The sequence below is a fragment of the Tiliqua scincoides genome, chromosome 5 (genome assembly GCF_035046505.1).
Source record: "Tiliqua scincoides isolate rTilSci1 chromosome 5, rTilSci1.hap2, whole genome shotgun sequence".
Taxonomy (NCBI): domain Eukaryota; kingdom Metazoa; phylum Chordata; class Lepidosauria; order Squamata; family Scincidae; genus Tiliqua; species Tiliqua scincoides.
Window position 1 is genome coordinate 40173301 of NC_089825.1, and position 25568 is coordinate 40198868.

Sequence of the window (25568 nt, forward strand, 5' to 3'; positions counted from 1 at the left end):
CAGGCAGAGTTGGCAGTGCAGGTGTATAAACAATGCTCTAAGGCCAATCTTACTTCTATAAAGCAGAATAGACTACTAGCAAAATCAGTACAGAAATTCATAATGGTAACACTTCCACATCATGAAAAAAAAACATTGCTGGAAAGCAAGCTGCATTAATGACATTTCCAAAAGATACTGATTGGTACCCAGGGGTATCTTCTGCTTGCACAAGGTAGAGAAAGTTACCGATATTCCAGAGTCATTCTTCCGCTAGCGAAAGACATTGTGTAATGTGTCACACTACTTTTCACAAGTTTTTGCACAGTTCCCCTTCTACTAACTGTTGCAGAGCACTGCCACTACTAAAACTGTTTCCATGGCTATCACTGTGGATGCCACCCATTCGCTGACCACATCTCAATCTAGAATTACTTTCACCAGGTTTACTGCATTTCCAACTGAAAACAAATTTTACACTTGAAGATCTCTTACAATACTGGAAGTTCAAGTCCACAGAGCTTTAGTTCATACTTTTCTCACTTGTTAGAGCTTGAGGTTCTGCCAGAAATTTCAGGCTTACAAACTAATCCAAGATCAGAAATGGCACAGAATTAGGTCTGAATTATGTCAACAGGAGTGAATTGCAGAGAAAACAAAATATGACCAGCATGCCGTACACAGTTCAGTAAATTATGAATGCTTAGTTGCTTGTTTAACAGTGCTATCTTATAATTCCTAACTGGCAATGACACAGTAACCCTATCCATTTCACATTACAATCCAAAAACCAAGTTTGTGAGTTACAAACCAATTGGGATGATCTCATCTTCAAGTCAGATTTTTTTTCCTCCAAATGCATGCATGTATAGTTCCATTTATGGCCACAAATTTTTCCAAGTGCAGATTTCTGTATGTTTCATTTTATAATGCATTATGCTATGTAGTGAGACTGACAACATTTACTCGGAGAAAAGCTGTGGTCTGATTAACTCTTCTTTGCCTACATCAGCAAAGGGCTATGGAGAAAGTAAAGGCAACTGAACATTTGGTTATGTACACTGGTAGATTATACTTCATTCATAACAATGATTACGTAACAACGTAATCGTAGATGTTTCATTTGTAACAATGGTTTAATTCCGTCTTGCGTTGCTCCCCTCTTCCAATACAGGCATCCCCTGATATCTGCAGGGGATATGTTTGCCTCTGCAGATACCAGAAACCGAGGATAAGAGGGAACCCTATCTCTGCATCCCCATGCCCCTTACCATCGTTTATCTTTGTAGTCATGCTAAGCAAGAATGTCTCTTCCTTTTACCAAACGCTATATGCATACAAGCTTATAGGAAAATAAATAGGAAGCACAAAGCTTCCTGTTAATGTTTGCTTCGCCTTCTCTAGCATTCAGGCTGCCTGCCTGCTTGTCTTCCTATAAGCTTGCATGCTTATAGCATATGGTAAAAGAAAAACACATTCTTGCTCAGCGCTACTGTAAAGAAGATAAAAGAAAGGTGTGGGTGGCATGGAAAACTGCTGAGAACTGGATCCATGGATATGGATAACAGTCTCCCTACCTGAGCTGACTGGGTTGATCTCGGAAGTTGCATTGGAGGTCCACCGCCTATTGGTGTTGGGGGACTTCAATGTGCACGCCGAGGCCCCAGAGGCGGGTGCAGCTCAGGATTTCATAGCCGCCATGGCAACCATGGGCCTGTCACAAAAGATCTCCACCCCAACCTATGAGGCTGGACACATGCTAGACCTGGTGTTTTTGTCTGGGCAAAGGGATGGTGATCTGGATGTGGAGGAGATTAACATCACTCCGTTGTCATGGACAGATCACTTGGTAAGGTTTAGACTTGTTGCAGCCTCCTGTCTCCGCAGAGGCGGAGGACCTTATTGTTTGGTTCGCCCTCGTAGACTGATGGATCTAAATGGTTTCCTGAGGGCTCTGGGGGATTTTCCTGCTGCTAACGCCAGTGACTCATCTGAGGCTCTGGTTGATCTCTGGAACACAGAGATGGCCAGGGCTGTGGATGAGATTGCTCCTGAGCGGCGCCTCCCAGCCAGCAGAGTCAAAGTGGCTCCTTGGTTTACCGAGGAGCTTCAAATGATGAAGCAGCAGGGTAGGCATCTTGAGCGACGGTGGAGGAAGACTCGTGACAGATCCGACCGGACACAGGCTAAGGTCCACTACAGGGCCTACTCTGTGGTGATAATGGCAGCAAAGCGCTCTTTCTTCTCTGCCACTATCGTGTCCGCACATAGCCAGCCAGCAGAACTGTTCCGTGTGGTGCGGGGTCTCCTCCATCAGACCCCATTAGTGGATCGGGAGGACCACACGGAGGTCCACTGTAACACCTTAGCAAGGCACTTTGTGGATAAAATCGCTCGAATTCGCCACGACTTGGGCTCCATGTTGACAATGTCTAGTGATGTCCCCGTGGCACCTGTCAATCCTGTTTTGTGGGATTCTTTTCAGCTTGTAGTACCTGAGGATGTGGACAGGATTCTTTGGAGTGTGAGGCCATCCGCCTGCCTGCTGGATCCGTGCCCAGCATGGCTGGTTAGATCTGTCCGGGAGGGACTGACCGAGTGGACAGAGAGGGTAGTAAATTCTTCTTTGAGGGAGGGGGTGGTGCCTCTGGCATTAAAGCAAGCAGTGGTTCGCCCCCTCCTGAAGAAGCCCTCTCTGGATCCCTCTATGTTGGACAACTATCGGCCAGTCTCGAACCTCCCATTTCTGGGCAAAGTGATCGAGCGGGTGATGGCATCTCAGCTCCAGAGGATCCTGGATGAAGCGGATTATCTGGATCCCTTTCAATCTGGCTTCAGGCCTGGCTTTGGGATGGAGACGGCCTTGGTCGCCTTGGTGGATGACCTACGCCGAGGGCTGGACGGAGGGAGTGCATCCTTGCTAGTCCTTTTGGACCTCTCAGCGGCTTTCAACATCATTGACCATGGTGTCCTTCTGAGATGGTTGGCCGAGGTGGGGATCGGGGCACTGTTTTGCAGTGGTTCCAGTCCTTCTTGGCCGACAGGTCCCAGATGGTGGTTTTGGGGGACTCCTGTTCGGCGCCCTGGCCCTTGAGGTGTGGGGTGCCACAGGGTTCTATATTGTCCCCCATGTTGTTTAACATCTACATGAAACCGTTGGGAGAGGTCATCCAGGGATTTGGAGTTGGGTGCCATCAGTATGCTGATGACACTCAGCTCTATCTCTCCTTTCCACCTGACTCCAGGGTGGCTGTCTGTCCTGGAGCATTGCCTGGAGGCAGTTGGGATCTGGATGAGGGCGAACAAGCTGAGATTAAATCCAGATAAGACAGAGGTCCTCCTGGTGCAGAAATCCATGATGTGGGTACTGGACTATTGCCCTGCTCTGAATGGGATTGCACTCCCCCTGAAAGAGCAGGTTCGCAGCTTGGGGGTTCTCCTGGACTCGCAGCTCCTCCTGGATGTCCAGGTGTCAGCTGTGGCCAGGGGTGCCTTTGCCCAGCTTCAGCTGGTGCACCAGCTGCGGCCGTACCTGTCTCAGGGGGATCTGGCCATGGTGGTCCATGCCATAGTGACATCAAGATTAGATTATTGTTATGCGCTCTACGTGGGGCTGCCCCTGAAGACGGTCCAGAAGCTACAGCTAGTGCAGAATGCGGCGGCTCGTGTAGTTGCTGGGAGTCGGCGGTTTGACTCTGTCATGCCGCTACTCCGGTGCCTGCACTGGCTGCCCATTCGTTTCCGGGCTGAATTCAAGGTGCTGGTTATGACTTTTAAAGCCCTAAACGGCTTGGGACCAGCGTATTTGAGAGACTGCCTTCTTCCTTATAATCCGGTCCGTTCTCTAAGGTCATCAGAAGGGGCCCTGTTGGTTGTGCCGTCATTGAGAGTGGTGAAGGGAATGGCGGCCAGAAACAGGGCCTTTTCGGTGGTGGCACCTACACTATGGAATTCCCTCCCCTTTGAATTGAGAGCTGTTTCCTCATTATTAGCATTCCGGCGGGGCCTGAAGACTTTTTTATTCAGGAAAGCCTTCGAGGCACCATAAGGGCTGTTACCATAAGTAAATTTGTTTTTTTACTGCATGCTATGTATTTTATCCATGTATTTAATCTTGTTTTAATTGTTTTGTATTTTTAATCTTTATCTGCTGTTTTGTATTTTTAACCTGATTGTTAGCCGCCTTGGGTGCCCTTCCGGGAAAAAAGCGGAATATAAATCGAATAAATAAATAAACATGGGGGAGGACGCCTGTATTACATACATTGTTTAGTAGACAGGTAACTTGATTCTATGCACTTTTTGAGCTGTTGTAGTGTGGCACTGTAGAAATTTTGCCAAAGCAATTAAAATTGCATTCTATAGAGTCTGATCCTATGTGCATTAAATAAACCCATGTACTTCCTTGTACACAGCCAAGTGTAAAGTTGCACCAGAGTCAGGAGAAAGGGACCTATGGGGCACTGTGTCCTCCCTCCAATCCTCTCCTTGCTCTAGAATATCTATTTCTTGAATTGGGTCATAGCACAGTGTCATTCTTGTTTCAATCCAGGTTAACATTCCCCACCGACACTCCCCCACCACTAACGGATGCCACCTAGGGTCTGATGGCCTCAATGGTGCTGCTACTTTGCAGCAGCAACTCAGATTGGCCCAGTGGTGGTGTGCTCTGCACAACGCCCAGCGATGGCATACGACAGCGGGTTACTCCTCCCTTTGTCGCAAACGAAAAATAGCATTAGGACATACATATCCTATAAATGTTTTTGGTCCAGAAGCATTTTGCTAAACCTCTCTTTGCTTTTACAACTTGCAGATACCCATGCACACCTGGATAAAAAAAATGAAAGGCTAAAAAAAATTATATAAAACACACATGTATTAATAAAATACTGCACACGTTTGTTTCAAATTTTCTCTTTAGTCTTCAGACAACTCCTGGAATGTGGGGACCATGCACTGTATACATTTTCCATGTCTAGTTTTACCTTGGTCAGGAAGATGAATCACATTTTGTGTTTTTAAAACACACATCACTGGGACAAAGGATTACAAAAGCATATCACGTCTCCTGGGGATGCCATGGAATTCTTTTGCTATACCACGGAATTAGTATCACAACGCCAAAATTATACTACAGAGTACAACTGAGGGTATGCAACCTTTTTTAAGTTTAACCAAAAGCATGTGTTTCTTGACACACCATAGTACCCAAAATAGAGTTTATGTAGTTTTCCACAGGCCTTTGTTTTACTTGTGTTTTCAAAAATTAACAAAGTGTATGCTAGCACTGCAATTGCCAGACACAGCAGGAGTTCCCTGTCCAGTATTATTCCATTATTCCGGATTGCATCTCCTTCAAGATCCTTAAATAAAGAGACTGTTTCTGCTTGCTTCCTAAGTGTGTGGAAAACAAAGGCTTGAGTTAAATGCTTTGAGAAAGCCTGCATTACAGAGCATAAAGGAATAAATATTGACTTGTTCTTTTGTGAAGGCCACTGAGCAAAGGACATTTTCATAAAGGATGGGAATGATTTCAGAGAGTTTCAGATCACTTTGATAAGAAAGCCCTTTGGGCAATACATAGTATTACAGCAGGGTTATTTTATACTTCTCCATTTGAACACTTGAATCTAGTTTTAGTTCCAATTTTCTTTTATATATATCTACATCTGCAAAATTAATCTGTTTGAGGACAATTATTTTTAAGAATACAAAATGTGTTAACACTTTTTATCCAAAATTATGCCTCGGATTTTTAAAAATAATAGTGGTAGTCATGTGGCCTTATAATGAATGATACATTCCTAACAGATTTATTTTAGCCATTGAACAGAAATATAGTCTTAGCCACTTAGCCAAATTTTCATGAGCTGAAATTTTTCTCATGTTGTATCAAAAGCAAGGAATTAGGTATTTAAACCAGTGGTCTTCAACCTTTTTCATGCCACGACCCCAATACATAAATAAAGTATGAGACTGGGGATCCATTGTCGGTCCCACCCCCCTCCTGGGACTCTATCCACCCACTCTCTGCCCCTGTCACCACCCACTTCCCGCTCCCATTATGCCCTCCCAGCACTGTTCACTGTAACCAAATTTTCTTATTAGAGAGAGCAGAAAAAGTTACCATGAAGCCTGGCACTAGTGAAAGCTATTTTTTGCACAACTGCCAGCAACCTGAGCAGGACTAGGATACAATATCCTGGTACCTCAAGGGGTATACCTGATGCCTCCTCCTTTACTTGGTGGCCAGTGGTCTTTAACCTTTTTCTTTTCTGTAAATTGTCATGACACCAATACTGAGGCTTCACAACCCCAAGGTTGAAAAACAATGGTTTAAACCAGTGTTTCTCAAACTGTGGGTCTGGACCCACTAGCTGGGTCACAAGCTGATTTCAGGAGGGTCCCCAATCATTTCAATATTTTATTTTTAATCTGTTAGACTTGATGCCACCGTGGTATGTGACCGCACTTGGGGAAATTTTCCCGCTTGATGATGTCACTTCTGGTCATAACTTCTGGTGGGTCCTGACAGGTTCTCATTCTAAAAAGTGGGTCCCGGTGCTAAAAGTTTGAGAACCACTGGTTTAAACAATTAATCAGAAACTACGGAAAACAAAAAAATGTAAAAAAAATTTTTAAAAACAAATTGAAAATAGGCATAAGATTTATGAAAAACATGTTATTAGATACAGCCATTTTTCTGCTTTGCATTTTGGTGAAATATGAATCTCATTTTAGGCCAAAGTGCTTTTAATGTATGGCACAAGATTTAACCAGCTGTTAAAAACGCACATATTTTCTTTGCCTGTTCCTTGATATCCATTTTGCTCTTCCAAGAACTTAAGGGGAAAGATGTTCACAGATTCTATAACATATTTTAAGTTTTCAGCTAATTTATCTATCATTTTTACACTTAACTGGTGATCAAAACCAGACCTAACTTCTCCACATAAATCACAAGGGGTCTTTATACCTTTCAAGATATACTGAACTTCGAAAGGAAACTTAATTCTTATCCGAAGCAAATCTTTATATTAGTCTCAATTTCCCTTGGTCTTCAGCCTCTAAATCTGACATTTGTTTAGGAGTGGCTAGGGCCTTTTCAGTCCGCCAGTTTCTTATTTTATGGAGGCTGCTGACAAGAAAAAAAATGCAACATTCATGTACGCACAGACATAGGCACAAAACTCCATATGGCATACAACTTAGAGTTGCATTTAAAGGTCGGTTTTCCTCAGAGATACCAGCACGAGATCATGAATTTAGTAATTCTCCAAGCTACTGTTAAAAGGCTACAGATTATTCAAGAAAATTCAAGGAAAAGAGAAATCTTTGAAAGCTGCACAGGGAATGTCGGACTGCAAAGGGATCCAAAGGAAAGCCATCAAGTACCCTAGCATGGAACCAGCTGCCTGGAGTGTGAGGCTGCTGCTGTATCCTGAGCGCTAACCAGGCAGCGCTGGCAGCACTTTGAGAGAAAGGGACTTTTGGCCCCTTCCCTTGGGTAAGACAAGTAGCCCCACAATGGGGCTACTCAGTTCTACGGCAACCTTGGGTAGAATCAAGAGCCTCCATGTAGGGCGGTGGACCCATGGAGGTTCAAGATCCCGCCTCCCTCCTGACCCACTCCCTCCCCCCCGCCATCTCCCCACTTTCCCCTGCCTTGGAACGTCTCCTCCCCCCCCCACCTACCTCTCCGCCACCTGGCCGCGTAACTGCCAAGCAGCGGATCACTGGTGATCCACTAGTACTAGCCCAGTACCGGCCGGCGCTGAGCTAGCATCGGTGCTCTGCCAGCGCTAGGGCCTCACGAATATGCTTTATGGCATGTTTGCAACAGTGCACACTGGTGGTAGGCCAGCACACACTGTTTAGGATTGGGCCCTAACTAGCTTGCATCTTGCAGCCATTCTCCAGCAACACAAACCTTTGCATGCCTACTCAGAAGTAAGTCCCACTAAGCTGAAAGGGCTTTACTCCCAGGAAAAATGTGCATAGGATTGCAGCCTAAGACAAGTACAGAAGAAAATGCATATTAGTCACAGAGGGCACTATTTTATTTCCACATCACAGATGGAGAATTTCAACACGTATTTTTAAAGCTTGTCAGTTACTACAGTCCTTAGTTTGCCATACATAATTGGCACATGCAAAATTTTAATTTTCATCTGAAACATCTGTTTTAAAATGCTATAGTAAATATAATATGGAGTTAGCTATGACACTCCTGGTAATTAAGGCATTTTCCTCTCTGACATGGATCTTTACTACAATGCTTGTTAGGAGCTTTTCAAGGGTAGCATACCAGACAAAAGGGGATGTGGAGGGGGAGAGAAAGAGAGGAGGGTGGCTGTTATCTTCCTATCCTGCTGTGAGATGACAAAAGCATGTGGCAGGATACTGAGAGGATGTGGGGAGAGAGGTGTATTGGGTCTTTGGTCTAATGAAGCAGTAACATTTAAATTCTTACAGCAAAGGATCAGATACCTTGAGGTTCCAAAAGCAGGCTAAAATGGGACAAAAAATGGACACTCCAGTACTGGGCCATGGAACATGTACAAGTGGGGTAGGGGTGGGGAAGAGACAGGAAGTTAAGAAAAGGATGAGGCAGTTGACAGGTCACCGAACAAGCAGGGTTATCAGCTACATCACCTTCCAGATTGTCCTACCCTGGTTTGCTTGGAACTGTCTTTAGTGAGACTCATGAGGTCAAACCAGAATGATCAGCATCTAGCTTATGTAAGGGGATGGCTTCAGGAACAGATCCGTCAGTTCCTCACCTGTCTACGCACTGTATTATCCTAATACCTTGACCACCTCATGGGTGCCTCTTTTTAGAGAGAAAAGGCAGGATAAAAATGTTTTAGTCATGTCAAGTCAAGTCAACCTTTATTAGGCATAAACATTAGGTAGGTGAAGACTCTGTATGGAAACCGTAGAGAGAATATAAACCTAAGTAATACACAAGTATATGTTTATGTGCACACCTATGTGTACACACAAATACAAACGTACAATACATTTTACATACAAACATGTATTATTAAAAAAGCAAAACAATCAGTTACTCTGCAGATATTGCCAAAGATGTAATGTGCTCAGTGATTCCTTGCTACAGAAAGCTTGGCTCGATTCAAATTACTCAAGTTTAGGAACTGTGCGACTGAGAGGGTTGTATGCTCTACATCACCTGCTAGAAGGAATTGAATTATAGCTTTTTCAGAATGCCCTGTTTTAGCATGGAGCAAGGGAGAGAGAAATTGCTGTCTTAATGCTTGACATCTGGGACAGTGCAACATAATGTGGGTGGATGATTCTACTTCACCTAAATTGCAGCTACATAAACGATCTTCTCAGGAGGCGTTTCTAAAAATGTTTTAAAATAAAATACATAAACTACTGTCACAATTTAATCTTAGTTCAGGGGCAAAACAGGTACATCAAACTGAGTGCTGCTTGCTAGGCGGTAACTGCTGGACCTGCACACATCAAAATTTTTGCTCGAGTCAAGAGTTAATTTTCCTCTCCCGATTTAACATGGTCACATTCCACCCCACCACTCTCAGTTCCCAGCAGTTAGGCTAGAATGGTCATAGTGGCAGATAAGACTGTAGTCCAAATCTGCCTTGTCTTCTACAGCTGCTTTATACCTGTCAGACTATTTGTCTGTCTAATTATATTGACTCAACAACTCTCCAGTGTTTCAGGAAGATGTTTCCCAGTCCTACTTGGTAACACCAGAAATGGAACCTGAAGCTTTCTGCATGCAAAATACGTGCTCTACCTCCAAAAGAGAGGGAGCAGGGAAGTATGGAAGCAAGCAGAGAAGGTTTGCCCCTACCTTATCCACAACAAATTAAGATGCTCTTAACACCATAAAGCTGTGACCTGTTTTAACCCCGGTGAAGTGTGCATCACCTGCTCGACCTCCCTTTCCTATCCTCTATGGCAGTGGTTCCCAAACTTACAAGGGTCACAACATCCCCAAAACTTTCTTGTGAGATTTTGCAAGATTCAATATGGTGGCACCTGGGAGAATAGGTAGGAGGGACTACTGGGGACATCTTGCGGCATTCCTGTGAGTGTGCTGTGATGTCCTAAGGCAGGGGTGCTCAATAGGTGGATCGCGATCTACCGGTAGATCGCGAGGCAAAATGAGTAGATCGCGGATCCCTGTCTCTCCAAACTGTTAATATGTCAGTTTCTTAGCTGACACTAAACTGACACTGAAACTGACACTTTAGCTGCTCTTCAGGCATGCTGCAACAAAACTGACGAAACTGACTAGACTCCAGCAGGGGCTCCATACATTAAAGGGGGTGTCTGTCAGACGCTTCCTTCCCCCCTGGTAGATCTCCGGGCCTTGCTGGGTTTCAAAGTAGCTCTCGAGCCAAAAAAGTGTGAGCACCCCTGTCCTAAGGCGTCACAATGGACACTTCGGGAACCCCTGCTCTATGGGCACAAAACAAACTTGGAACCGGAAAAAGCCAGATTTGAGCAACATAAAATCATAGTTTAAATTGGAGGATCAGGAGCAAAGGGTAAACCTTAGCTAATAATGTTTACAAAATTCTCATTTTATATGAACGAATATTCTAACAAGGTAGGAGGGGCAGTACACGACAATGTAACATGTGTCCACAGACTTGTAAATTATAGTAATTCAGTATTCATAATTTCAAAAATAACTCTTCATGTTGTGTTATTTTGCAGATGTTTTGCTTTTACTTACCTTCTTAATGAGATCTGGCATTTTTGATTTGTCTGGAAGGCATTCTGAGGAGAAGCAACTTTCAATCTCTAAAGTATTTTCTTCACTGACAGCATCACTTTTTGGAGATCTGAAAAGAAAAACACACACACTCATTTCCACTTTCAAGAGCAAATGAGAAGGAACCCAAAATTATGAGATTTTATGCAATAACAACTCCGATTGATCCTAGTTCTAGACTAGAGCAGGGCATGAACTGAGTGGTATGACAAGAAATGATCGAGGTCTATACATATCCTGTAACAGACGAAAGAAAGAAAGAAAGAAAGAAAGAAAGAAAGAAAGAAAGAAAGAAAGAAAGAAAGAAAGAAAGAAAGAAAGAAAGAAAGAAAGAAAGAAAGAAAGAAAGGTTTTTTATTTTTTAGAAAAGGATATTATTATTATTTAAAATATTTATATGCTGCTTTTCAACCAAAAATTTATCAAAGCAGTGAGTATAGCAAAAAGAATGAGACGACTGTAAATCTCTTTGATCTACAATCTTAAAAAAGATATAGGGGAAACATCAGTAAATACCCAATGGGGGCACGATAATGGGATGAACAGGGACGTTTGCTCTTCCCCTGCTGAATCTGAGAAAATCACCACTTTAAAATATGTCTTTCTAAGCTGGGGCCCACAATTTACTTTGAGAACAGAATTGTACTGACTCAACATCCAAATGTAAAATAATTCAATTTCTTTTTTTCCATATGGTGACTCAGTATGCCCTCATCGAATATGAACAATTATATTAAATCCTTTTCTTATAAATAAGCATCAAGGAGAACCTCTTTTTTTGGGGGGGGGGGGAGGACAAACATGGTAAAATCTTGTTCTTGCACACTGTTTGCAAACCTACAGCCCTGCAAAGATGTATAAGCCATGAAAAAATACCTTTCTTGATTTACCAGCCAAGTAATTTTTGAGCAGGATAACCTGCTATGGTTTTGCAGGAACTGCAAAGCAATGTGCTTTCTGAATCAAAATAATAGCTTAATATTAGGTGAGCAACAAAGAGAACAAAACACCATTTTTTGTTGAGTTCCCAACCTATCAATACCAGCTGCCAGACACACAAAATGTGTGCTTACCACAGATAAAGGTGGTCTCTAGGTTCCTAAGTTTCTAACACCTTCCAAACCACAAGGTTAGAGAGGTTGAAGAGTGAAAATGACTCGTATGGAAGGCAAAGACGGTAGTGTTTCCTGTGGGAAGTCACAGAAAGTTTGAACTACAACAAAGTTCTTATCACATGTTCATTTTACCCACTGGTCAGTGCTAAAGGGGAAAGGGCAGGTTCTTTTTCAGTTTTCAAGGGACCTATTAATTTTCTTTTCTTTCATGTTCTCAGAAAATAGAGATAACCAAAATTCCCTGTAATACAGAACTTGGGTAGGCCTACCCATTTGGCAGCAAAATGGCACTGTCCCAAAGTAAGACAGTGCTTTCTACATTTTCCTGAGGCCTAATTTGCACCACATCTGTCTCTGAAGCCAGAAACCACCAAAACACCTGGCCTGGGGTGAGAACTGTTGCCTCTGCACACACTCAGCCTTGTGGCCAATTAGAGCTGCTACAAAGAGGTGGCAGCAGCAGCCTAGACTCTTGCAAATCCTTGCAAACAGCTCTCTGTGCATGCTAGAGAACTTGGGACAGGTTTATGCTGAACTACTATTTCAAATATTCACATTTTGAGTAAATGTAGGCTTTAATCAATATAAATGTCAGCAAGGAAAAAAGCTTTAAAAGGTACTTGACATAAATGTATTTTCTACTATATTATTGAAAACATATGACCACTTAAAAGCAAATACATGAGTGCGCAGTCTGTAAAATCTTACATTGCCTAGATAATAAAACACATTCACACAAAATGCCAAGGTGAGATAAGTGCTTGTTCAACATAAATGCGTTACTTAACAAAACAAGAAAATTCAATTAGCAGCAATTTCAAATGGTACATCTACACAGATAACTAAATATACTTCATTTATTGGGAGGAACTTAATTAAAATCTTGTTAAAGGGGGGGAAAAAACATGACCAAAATCCAGGGAGCTATTCAAGTAGTTCCACAAAGCAGTTTCTAGCTTTAGAAACAGAGAATAATAATAATAATAATAATAACTTTATTTCTACCCCGCCTTTCTCCCCGAAGGGACTCAAGGCGGCTTACAACATATTAAAAACAATTTAAAAAACAAATAAAAACATATTAACACATACTAAAAACAGCAGTCAGAGTAAAAATAGGTAAAAAGAGCACAGAGCAGCAGCAAGTCATAAAAGAATCAGGCCTGTAAAAAAAATATTAAAAGATGTTAAAAAGATGTTAAAAGGCCAAGAACTCAGAAGGCCTGTTTAAACAGAAGGGTCTTCAGGCCTTGCCGAAAGGTCTCAAGAGAGGGAGCCATTCTTAAGTCAAGGGGAAGGGAGTTCCATAGCGTTGGTACCACTACTGAGAAGGCCCTATTTCTTGCAGCCGCCCCACGTACCTCCCTAGGCGGCGGCACTTGTAAAAAGGCCTTCTCTGATGACCTGAGAGGGCGAGCCGGATTGTACGAGAGCAGGCGATCTCTAAGATACCCTGGTCCAGAGCAGTATAGGGCTTTAAAGGTCAATACCAGCACCTTGAATTGGGCCCGGAAACGAATGGGCAGCCAGTGCAGCCGCTGGAGAAGCGGACTGACAGGGTCGAACCGCCTACCTCCAGTAACCACATGGGCTCCCGCATTCTGCACTAGTTGCAGTTTCCGAACCGTCTTCAAGGGCAGCCCCACATAGAGTGCGTTACAGTAATCTAATCTCGATGTCACCGAGGCATGGATCACCGTGGCCAGGTCTGCACGATCCAAGTACGGCCGCAGCTGGCGCACCAGCCGAAGCTGAGTGAAGGCCCCCCTTGCCACAGCCGCCACCTGGGAATCCAGGAGCAGCTGCGAGTCCAGGTGGACCCCCAAGCTGCGGACCTGCTCCTTCAGAGGGAGTGCAACCCCATTCAGCGCAAGCCGATAGTCCAGCACCTGCATCGAGGATTTCCTAACCAGGAGAGCCTCTGTCTTATCCGGATTTAATTTCAGCTTGTTAGCCCCCATCCAGATCCTCACTGCCTCCAGACAGCGCTCCAGGTCCTCAACCGCCACCCTGGAGTCTGGAGGAAAGGAGAGATAGAGCTGGGTGTCATCAGCATATTGATGGCACCCCACTCCAAACCCCCGGATGACCTCTCCCAGCGGTTTCATGTAGATGTTAAATAGCATGGGGGACAGAATTGAGACCTGTGGCACCCCGCATCTCAAGGGCCAGGGTGTCGAACAGGCATCCCCCAGCACCACCATCTGGGACCGACCCTCCAAGTAGGAGCGGAACCACCGCAAAACAGTGCCTCCAGCTCCCAACTCGGCCAATCGGCCCAGAAGGATACCATGGTCGATGGTATCGAAAGCCGCTGAGAGGTCCAGCAGGACCAACAGGGACGCACTCCCCCTGTCCAGTCCCCGGCGTAGGTCATCCACCAAGGTGACCAAGGCGGTTTCCGTCTCAAAGCCCGGCCTGAAGCCAGATTGAAAAGGATCCAGATAATCCGCTTCATCCAAGACCCTCTGGAGTTGGGACGCCACCACCCGCTCAATTACCTTGCCCAGAAACGGGATGTTGGAGACTGGCCGGTAGTTATCCAACACAGTGGAATCCAGGGAGGGCTTCTTCAGGAGGGGGCGAACCACCGCCCGTTTCAAAGCGAGTGGTAACGTCCCCTCCATCAAGGAAGAGTTGACCACCCTCCCTGTCCACTCAGCCAGCCCACCCCGGGCAGCTCTTATCAACCAAGCTGGGCAAGGGTCAAGCAGGCAGGCAGATGGCCTCACACTCCAAAGGAGTCTGTCCACATCCTCAGGCTGTACAAGCTGAAAAGAAGTACTCTGAACAAGGTTTTGAAGAATGGCTTACAATACCATGACATTCGTGTATAAAAATATAATATGCACATTTTACCTTGGAGAAGTGAAAGGATTGAAAATTTTGTTTCAGATGATATGAGGAAGCTTAGGGAACAGGAAGTAGAAAGCACTTATACATTTCCTGCTATCTTCCGAAATGGCCAAACTTTCTGCCTCCTTTGAGTAGCTAAGTAAATTCCTATTATTATAAATTTAAAGAATTTAAACCCAGCCTATTACACTACTTTTATTCTACAGCTTGGGTGGCAAATGTGCCCGAACTGGCAATAATCATCTCAAAAATTATCCTGTGTGCCCATGGGAATTTTGAGCAGCAGAACATTTATTATTTTACAATTTTTTTAAATGGAGAAAGAACAAAATGCTTGAAAGCATTCTTAAAGAAGTCTGTTTAGGCAACCAATTTATTGCTTCATTTGGTAGTAATGATAATCATATATTTACTATGCTTCTGCCAAGGTGTCGCTTTGCAGAGTACCTCTCAGTTGCTGAGCTGCAAAGTGATACCCTGGCAGTAGTAAAGGCTTGCGTGATAATTGGGCTCTCCCATATCTTGAAAATATGATCAAGATTTGCATATTTTCTCTTCTCTCATTTTCAGCTAATAAGTTCCTAAGTGAGAAAAAAGTGCTTAATTCTGGTAATCACCTACTAAATGACATCACTTCTTGCTTAATGACATCACTTCTGGATCTCAGCAGATGCCATGAATGCTAATCAGCCCACTGTATGAAACGAGTTTGACACCCCTGCTCTAGCCCATTCTTAAATACCACAGATACACACCTATAAGTCAACCCCACAGATAAGTCGAGGGCAGGTTTTGAGCCAATAATCATGGAATTTTTATGACCCTCGGATAAGTCAGGGGTTAAACTTAGGGGGGTGTCTGACTATAGTTTTGTCTGATTTTACCCGAGGCCAGATCCTGAAAAATAACCTACCGCTAATTGTTACTTAAGAACTGTAGTCTCTAATTTATTAAAAACATAGTAAAAGATCATAAGATACATTTTTATTCTTTTTAAATTCTGGTCTTCACCACCTTTTTGTAAACACTTTCAGAGTAAGTGCACTGTAAACTACATACCAGTAGAACAGTGGTTCCCAACCTGGTATTCATGCTCCCAGGGACACTCAAAAGGACCTTTAGGGGTACTTGAAAAAGAATGGCATAATGCAGGTCATGCTCCAGAATACCTTACAAGACAGGAATGCCCTTACAAGGACCAGCAAGGCAGGAAGGGAGGTAGCTAGTTGGCTGTGAAAGCCACCACCAATAGCATGTTTTTGGTCAACAATTCATGTATGAACCAGTGATTGAAAACCAGCACAGTAAAAAAGCTAAAACATAATATGGAAAGTGATCAATCACTCAGAATTTCTCAGCACACTTCTGGTGCAAAACAGTGCAAAGGCAGAGTCTTCTGTTCTTCAAGCAGATAAAAAGAGAAACACTGTGATGCACACATGAAGTCTGGGTTTACATATGGGGGAGAGGAGGGCTTGTATTATTAATTACAAACATTTTGCTAATAGGAAGGGTACAATTTATGGAAATAGGCTGCCAAGGGATATGCAAGTGAAAAAGGTTGGGAACCACGGCAGGAGATCCATGAATCAAATCCACCTCGAAGGTGTCTGGTGTGTTAAGCCAGAAGCTCTACATACAACATACAACCCATAACACATAACTGGGAGTGTACAATTCAATTCACAGCATAGAGATGCAACTGCATATATTTGCAGCCCTTTTTACTCAGAAGTAGACCCTTTCTACACCCTGCTTTCCATGGGTGTTATTCTTGGTGCACTGAATTGTAGCCTGGGAAGGAGGGTCCCATCCTGGTGTTTCAAAAAACAGACCTGCTTTGCAAGCCAGGCTGCAGCAGAAGGAAGGAGAATAAAAGGTTAACAAATTGCTTCTAAGGAGCTGCCTACTGCTTGAGAAACTTGGCACCTGTCTGCCCTTGAGAAAGGAAACTGTTCAGAGTTGTAAGGCTCTGCCTTCTGATTGACCCGGAGATCAGGCGAAGTGAGAATTGGAGCTTGATTACTTGGCAAAAATTTCACGTACTATTCGTGAGTATCTACGGTAAATATGCTTCCCCTGTTTATGCCTGCCTTCATCTTGACTTCTTTTCCTCTATCTCCCTTTGTCAATGATAGACTGTAAGTCCCTCAGGGCAAAGATTTGTGTTTTCAGTCTATATGAAGCTCCACGTACATAGATCATGCTGTACAAATTAATAAAATCAACCACAACCCTTTTATATGCAATATGTAGATTAATCAAGTTTGAAAAGTAGCAGCACAACAATTAATGTTGACATTTTGACTAAAAAAAGAGATAGTAGCACCCTGCTATATGAGAAAGAAGAACTAGAAAACAAGAACAACGTAGTGGTACAGTATAAACTAAGGAAGAGAAAATTCAATTCCTTTCATCGAGATTGGCCAAGTAAAGACACATTCCTATATGAAAGTGGGGGGGGGGGGCAGCCCAATCCGATCCTTCCTGGAACCTGGAAGAATAGTGGCACCAAAATGGCAACTACTGCAACCCACAGGCACCAGGTCTCCTCCAGAGGTCTCCTTGGGGGAAGAGGAATTTCAGAGGAAGGGAACTTTAATCCCCTTGTCCAGAAGAAATGTCCAGGCCCCAAAGAATAGAGCTTTTCAGCCTGACATGGAGGATAGGATCCAGCAGAGGAGGCCTTTATTGGTTCCACCCCTTCCCAGACCGGTTCTTCTCCCAGCCCTGAAAACCTGCACCACTGCCTGACAGTATAACCTACGTTCAGGGATTCCAGCAGTGTCCTCCACCCAGCACAGGGCACAGCATGTTTACATGCTGGAGCTCAGTGCTGGCACAAGGGCTCAACAGGACTGGGCCCCAAGTCCCTTTAAACTCAGTGGAGCTTACTTCTGAGTAGACATTTGTGGGACTATGCTGTAAATTTCATACAATACCAGTAGACCAAGACAAGCTGAACAGCAGGTCAAAACATGAAGACAGTTATTTGTTAATCAGAAAGCAAACGACACAGATAGGAAACCATAACGTCTTTCTGAATTTCTGAATGACTTGAGAGTAAGTCTGTTTCTTGCTCTGCAATATATAACACACTTCTAGTTTTCTTATTCTGGGTAGCTTACTGGAAGTTGAACAAAGCTTGTAAAGGAGACATACATCATAATATGCTGTCGCCAGCTAGCAATTTCTCTTCTGCCAGGGGCTTTCCTGAAAGTGTAAATCAGCGTGAATCAGATCTGTCATGTGAGAATCACTGTGAACAGGCAGTCCCAAGATTAAGCCTCACATCTGCAACCTCCTGGCCACCACAAAAATCCCCTTCTTTTCTATTTTGAATTGCCTATCATCCCTTTAGTATTTATTTCATAACGCACTGCTAGAATTTCTCTGCCTACGTTCAAGGCGTTGTCTGTACCTTATTTAAGTATTATTTCTAGATATTAAGAAAGCAATTCAGGCACAGGGCAACAATCAGCCAGTTCTAGAGTAACCTCTGTGAAAGAGACAGCCCAACTGGGGCAAAACCATCACTTTGTTCCAGGTAGAAGCATATTTCGTCCCATAGTTCATGATCTGGTACTTACTTCTAGTTCCTTGCCTCTAATATATTAGCTTCATGGCATCAATCTTGAAATCCAGAATGAATATTTAACAGCCCAATCCTATCACCAATGCAGCCACAAGCATGCCCTTTATCCTGTATGGGGGGCTCTCTACTTGGACCCATGCCAGTGATTTTGCTAGCACAAAATCCGAGTGGACTCAGGAATGCAGAACGAGGCCAGGAAGGAGGACAGGATACAGGAGATAGGTGGTACTGCTGCTGCCCAGCTTTGATCTGCCCCCTTCTTGCCCCATTCCACTACCGCCCGGCCTGCCTCCATGCTGACTTATCAGTACCACGGCTTGTTAGAAGACTGTTGGCGCATGGCTGCAGTCACTCACCAAGTGTGGCGGTGCCCAGCTGAACTAAACGGCATGTCACCATTTGCAACAGCCATAAAACATGGTGCACTGTCAGAACTTGAAGTTCTGCAAGAGAAGTTGCAGATCTCTTGACTAAGGTGTGCAACTTGTCCCTCAAAACGGCCACGGTGCCAGAAGATTGGAGGATAGCAAATGTCACGCCTATTTTTAAAAAGGGAAAGAGGGGGGACCCGGGAAACTATAGGCCAGTCAGCCTAACATCCATACCGGGTAAGATGGTGGAATGCCTCATCGAAGATAGGATCTCAAAACACATAGACGAACAGGCCTTGCTGAGGGAGAGTCAGCATGGCTTCTGTAAGGGTAAGTCTTGCCTCACGAACCTTATAGAATTCTTTGAAAAGGTCAACAGGCATGTGGATGTGGGAGAACCCGTGGACATTATATATCTGGACTTTCAGAAGGCATTTGACACGGTCCCTCACCAAAGGCTACTGAAAAATCTCCACAGTCAGGGAATTAGAGGACAGGTCCTCTCATGGATTGAGAACTGGTTGGAGGCCAGGAAGCAGAGAGTGGGTGTCAATGGGCAATTTTCACAATGGAGAGAGGTGAAAAGCGGTGTGCCCCAAGGATCTGTCCTGGGACCGGTGCTTTCCAGACTGGCAGAATGGGCAGCAAAATGGCAGATGCGCTTCAATGTCAGTAAGTGTAAAGTCATGCACATTGGGGCAAAAAATCAAAACTTTAGATATAGGCTGATGGGTTCTGAGCTGTCTGTGACAGATCAGGAGAGAGATCTTGGGGTGGTGGTGGACAGGTCGATGAAAGTGTCAACCCAATGTGCGGCGGCAGTGAAGAAGGCCAATTCTATGCTTGGGATCATTAGGAAGGGTATTGAGAACAAAACGGCTAGTATTATAATGCTGTTGTACAAATCTATGGTAAGGCCACACCTGGAGTATTGTGTCCAGTTCTGGTCGCCGCATCTCAAAAAAGACATAGTGGAAATGGAAAAGGTGCAAAAGAGAGCGACTAAGATGATTACGGGGCTGGGGCACCTTCCTTATGAGGAAAGGCTACGGCGTTTGGGCCTCTTCAGCCTAGAAAAGAGACGCCTGAGGGGGGACATGACTGAGACATACAAAATTATGCAGGGGATGGACAGAGGGGATAGGGAGATGCTCTTTACACTCTCACATAATACCAGAACCAGGGGACATCCACTAAAATTGAGTGTTGGGCGGGTTAGGACAGACAAAAGAAAATATTTCTTTACTCAGCGTGTGGTCGGCTGTGGAACTCCTTGCCACAGGATGTGGTGCTGGCGTCTACCCTAGACACCTTTAAAAGGGGATTGGACAAGTTTCTGGAGGAAAAAGCCATTATGGGGTACAAGCCATGATGTGTATGCGCAACCTCCTGATTTTAGAAATGGGTTATGTCAGAATGCCAGATGCAAGGGAGGGCACCAGGATGAGGTCTCTTGTTATCTGGTGTGCTCCCTGGGGCATTTGGTGGGCCGCTGTGAGATACATGAAGCTGGACTAGATGGGCCTATGGCCTGATCCAGTGGGGCTGTTCTTATGTTCTTAACTTGAGTTCTGGCAGTGCAGTGCACCCATAAAATTCAGTTGAGTACAGCAGCTCCAAAGACATGTACATGATGTAACAACTTTGCTGAAGCTACACAGGTTTCAGTGTGATCAGTGCCTGGATGGAAGATTACCTGGGAACCCAATGTAAGCTAGCTCGAGTACCATGATGGAAGTAAGATGGAATACTTACAAAATAGTGCAGATAAATGCAATATGAAAAGGAGCTACTTATGGAGGTGTGAGACAATGAAGGGGGAGAGTTGCTTGCGAAAAGTGTCTTTTTGCTTGACCAAATAAGAACCAAAAAACACCTTTTAAAACCACTGTTTATGGTTCAATTATTTTTAAATAGCAGGTGCAAGGGTAAGTTTCTGTATATGGTCATATTCTCGGGCATGCATGGAAACAGTTCAACAGGAACTGAACACATTCATTTGCAAATTGGTTTCAAAATATTCTTAACAGCTAAAACTCACTTAAGTTTGACAGAAGAAACAGTACCAACTATTGCACTTTGTCCAATTTGAAGGCAAACAATCTAACAGGCAGGAATCATTATAACTTGCACTTCAACTGGTAGTTTGTAAGCCATAGCAAGTCTTATAAGATCTACCTAAATGACTAAATCCAGATATCCATCTTAATCTTTTGCTTTCAAAGACAAGACTGAGATAGATGACCAGATATAAGGCAGCATTCTATGATAGTAAAATTAGGCTCATATGAAACTATTCTGTCTGCTTTATTCTAGAATCTTCTGGTGGAAAATTCTAGCTATCAGGGTGACCACAAATACAGATACAGAGCTGCAATGAAACTAGATTCAATCTAGGATTCATCTGATAACATATCTACATGGATTACTGGCAACCATTGTTACTAATCCAGTGCAATATCTCACGTGATTGTACCATCTCAGATTTCACCTAACAAGTTCTTTGTTTAAAAGCGATGTCATGTGAAAAATTTTTATGACTCTGTCATGGATGAGAGGAGATTCCCAAAGAATGCAGGCTAACCCAGGCAAGAAGCACCTAATATTGCTCCTCTCCTTTGTTGGATAAGAAGCTGAATGGAGGAAAGCCTTGGAAGAAATGTACGCAACTACACCTAGCTCAGGCTATAAGACAAGACAGAGGAAGATTTTCTGGGCAAAAAAAGCCCCTCCTAGGAGAACTCTAAACCCCAGGGGTCCCTCTTAGAATCCCTCATAGTAGCACCTGCAGAGCGAAAGATGCAACAATCCACTGACGCTCTCCATAACCAGGTACCAGGCAAACAAAGGGTTAAAATATTAGTTTTATTTTAAGATTTAACAACAGAAGAAGAAAGGTGGGTCAAAAGTAATGGCAGGGAGGACAAGTAACATAGCTAGAGGGGGTGCAGAGCACTAAGTTTGCATGACACCTAGCTGCCGAAGGGGACGTTTGTGGACCCTAGCGCTGGTGGAGTGCTGGTGCTAGCCCGCGGTCACAAGGACCGCCAGGCAGTGGAGAGGTCGCTGGGATGTGGAGGGCGGCTGGAAGGAGGTGTTCTGGAGCAGGGGGAGGCAGAGGGAGGGAGGGGAGGAGACATGCTGGGGGAGGGAGCGGGGCAGGAAGGAAGCAGGATCAGTAGAGCTTCACTCCACTGGATCCTGAGCGTCCGTGTCAGGCTCACCGCCCCACACAGAAGCTCTTCATTCTACAATGGATTAGTATCATGCTTTTTTCAATACACAAAGTACTTCACATGCGTTGTCTTGAGGCAAACCTTAGAATTGGATTGTGTCCTGTAAGGTAAGTATTATTATTCCCATATTGCAGCTGAGGCTGACAGAATGCAGCTTACCTATGACTACCTAGTAAGTCTATGGCAAAGGTGAGATTCAAATAGGGGAAGTTCTGATTTACAGCTCAATCTTTCAGCCATTATGCTAGACCAGTTCTCTTAAAAAATGCACACGTTTACTTTTTTTTAAAAAAAGAACATAAACAGCACCATCCACATGCTGTAGGCAAAACACCAAATCACATAGGGCTCTCTCTCTCTCTCTCTCTCTCTCTCTCTCTCTCTCTGGTGGTGTCTGGTTTTGAAACCTTCTCCCCTTAGAACTTAGAATTGCCTCCTGTTTGTTGGCCCTCCACATGTCATAGGAATTTTCTGTCTTGTCAAGCTTTTGGTTAGTGTGTCTTTTCAGCTGTCTTGCTTTTTATGCATTCCTGTTATTGCTTTTATCTTAGATGAACTGGTTATTGTTTTATGATTTTATTGTTTTTATTGTATACCACAAGCTGCCTTGAGCTCCCTCAAGGGTGGAAATGAGATATATAAATGCTTCTAATAAATAAATGCAAACACAACTCATTTTCTAGGTGCGTTCAGTGAAATGAAGTGTGACTATAAAATGAGCCATTCTTTCTAACTTCTTTCCAGGACTGGTTGTTTCCTGGTGACAGGGTAGTCTAAATATAAAACACATTTGAGTTGGTTATCCTCAGACCCTGCTGCCAAACTGGAGATGGATCATAAGCACGAAAAACATGCTAAGCCTATAAAAATATCTACGCCTGGCACAGCAAATATTAACATGACACTGCTATAATTTCCCGATCTAGGTCAAATCTCAGCAGGAAATCTCATTGTCTATTTTTATACCCAGTTCACTAAAAGAGCTTTACCTTTCCGTTTTCTTGATCAGTACAGCCCTGAAGATTTGCTCCTGGGGAGTCCTCTCTTTCTCATTAGTTGGTTGCACAAAGGGATGGACAGCAGCCAAGATGAAGCCCTGCTGATACAATTCTTGTAGCTGAGCAGGAAGATCATGCAAAGAGGACAGCCTGATTGTTAATGATCCTGGTAGCTCATCTGGAACCAAAAAGACAGACAAATCAATAATCTTAAATGAAGTTACGTAAATATTAAAACCTTTATCAGCCATATCCCCTTCTGGCAATAAAACAGTTTCCTGTGGTTCAGTGCATTGCTAACTAAATACCTGTTGAAGGAAGACATTTTTAAAAAAAATACCATAGATACTTGCCTATAGTACGTGAAATTTTTGAAAAGTAATCAAGCTCCAATTATCACTTCTCCTGATCTCTGGGTCAATCAGAGGACAAAGCCTTTCAACTCTGAACAGTTTTGTTTCTCAAGGGCAGACAGGCACCAAGTTTCTCAAGCAGCAGGCAGGCACAGCTCCTTAGAAGCAATTTATTAACCTTTTATTCTCCTTCTGCAGCCTGGTTCTCCTTTGTAAATGCTTACAAAGCAGGTCTGTTTTTTGAAACACCAGGATGGGAATCCTCCTTTCCATCTGAAGCAGGCTACAATTCAATGCACCCTTACTTAAGAATAACACCCATGGAAAGCAGTGGGTCTACTTCTGAGTAAAAAGGGTTGCAAATATATGCAGCTGCATCTCTCTGCTGTGAGTTGAATTCCACACTCCCAGTTATGTGTTTTGGGTTGTATCGGCCTGGTTAGTACTTGGATGGGAGACCGCTTGGGAATACCGGGTGCTGTGGGCTTGTACCATAGTCTTTCGAGACTGAAGGTTGCCAACCATTCACTGTATGTAGAGCTTCTGGCTTAACACACCAGACACTTTAAAGGTGGATTTGATTCATGGTTCTCCTGCAGTGGTTCCCAACATTTTCCACTTTTATATCCCTTGGCAGCCCATTTCCATAAATTGTATCCTTCATATTAGCAAAATGTTTGTAATTAATAATACAAGCCCTCATCTCCCCCATATGAAAACACAGACCTCATGTATTCATCACAGTGTTTTCTCTTTTTATCTGTTTGAAGAACAGAAGAATAAAAAGGTCTCTTATGATCTTTTACTATGTTTTTAATAAATTAGAGACTATAGTTCTTAGGTAACAATTAGTGGTGGGTTATTTTTAAGGATCTGGCCTTGAGTAAAATCAGACAAAACTATAGTCAGACACCCCCCTAAGTTTAACCCCCGACTTATCCGAGGATCATAGAAAATTCCGTGATTGTTGGCTCAAGACCTGTCCTCGGCTTATCTGTGGGATCGACTTATGGGCGAGTATCTGTAGTATTTTCATCTTCCTGTCCACCCATGCAATAGTTCCACATAAACCTAAGATGACATCTAAGGCAGCAAAAGCCATGGGTTGTATCATAAGAGAGTTAGTTCTGATGACTGAGGGTCCAATCCTATCCAACTTTCCAGCATCAATGTAGCCCCAAACATTCCTTTACCTTGAAGTGGTCTCCAAGACTGCACCCCTACCACAGAATACAGCACATCAGCGCTGGAAAGTTGGATAGGATTTGACCCTAAGTCCTATTGAAATGAACTGGACTTTAATTAGTCACAACGAAGTTGTTACCTTGACTTCAATGGTGCTTTGTCAAGATTCACCTCATTGCTGCAACCAATACCAATATTCTAAATTCTGGAATCCTCTAATGCAGTAGTTCCAAAACTGGTGGGTTGAGACCTACTAGGGGAACCGGAAAAAGGGCATTCCCCCATAAGGGGAGTGGCCCTGCAGGAATGGTAGCGACAGCACAGCAATGACTGTGCCACAGCCATGACCAAGGGTTTTTTTCATTTAACTGTGGGGCAATGCTGGCCTTCAGTAGGGTGCGGGGGCTCATAGTCCCCTCTGTGTGCCTCCTCGCTACTCTAAACAGCTCTTATCTCCTATCAGAGCCCACTTCCAGTTCTGATTTAAAAACTTTTGGTTTAGAGCAATGGGAAGGCCCACAGAGGAGGCTGCAAGCCCCCTGCACCCTGTCAAAGGCCCGCACAGCTCTCCAGGTAAGTGAAAAAACCCCGTGGTTGTGGCGGGAGCACAATCGCTACAGGGGTGATGCCCTTCAACCCCAACCCCACAAAGACTTGCCTTGTTCCCAACTCCTTTGTAGGAGCTTGGAAACCACTGCTTTAATCTCCCAAACTAATGTCTGTATTCCATACTATGGTGCAAGGTATTATTTGGACAAATTCAGTGTATCATGAGTAGAGCTCAATTTTGGAATTGCATGTAAACAAGGACATGGTCCCAGAGAGCCTGTGAACTTGTAGTCCAAGGTGATTCATCAAATAATCTAAGCTTCATCAATACACGTTCAGGCCTTCACTATCCCTTCAATGTTTGCAAGTGTGGACTCAATTTTTCAGCCTTTGCCTCTTCAATTTCCTTCCCAAGTGGGAAAAATTCAAGCTGTTTTAGATCCCGAGAGAGTGCCTCCATGCACTTGGGTCCCATTAAACATCAACAGGAATAAAAGCTCACTGAAGGTACTTAGATTCTTAAAACAGGTTTCTTCAGTGGTACACAGTCTGCA

At 43.8% G+C, this 25568-nt stretch overlaps 1 protein-coding gene across 1 annotated transcript in view; it reads right to left on the reverse strand.

Annotated features, from left to right (window-relative positions):
• Positions 1 to 25568, reverse strand: part of RFTN1 (raftlin, lipid raft linker 1) — a 127121-nt gene that overhangs the window by 66928 nt on the left and 34625 nt on the right. The window contains exons 3-4 of the mRNA XM_066628221.1: positions 22919 to 23105; positions 10718 to 10826 (exon numbers count right to left, since the gene is read on the reverse strand). Coding sequence (XP_066484318.1) covers positions 10718 to 10826; positions 22919 to 23105 — 296 coding nt within the window. The remainder of the gene's footprint in view (positions 1 to 10717; positions 10827 to 22918; positions 23106 to 25568) is intronic.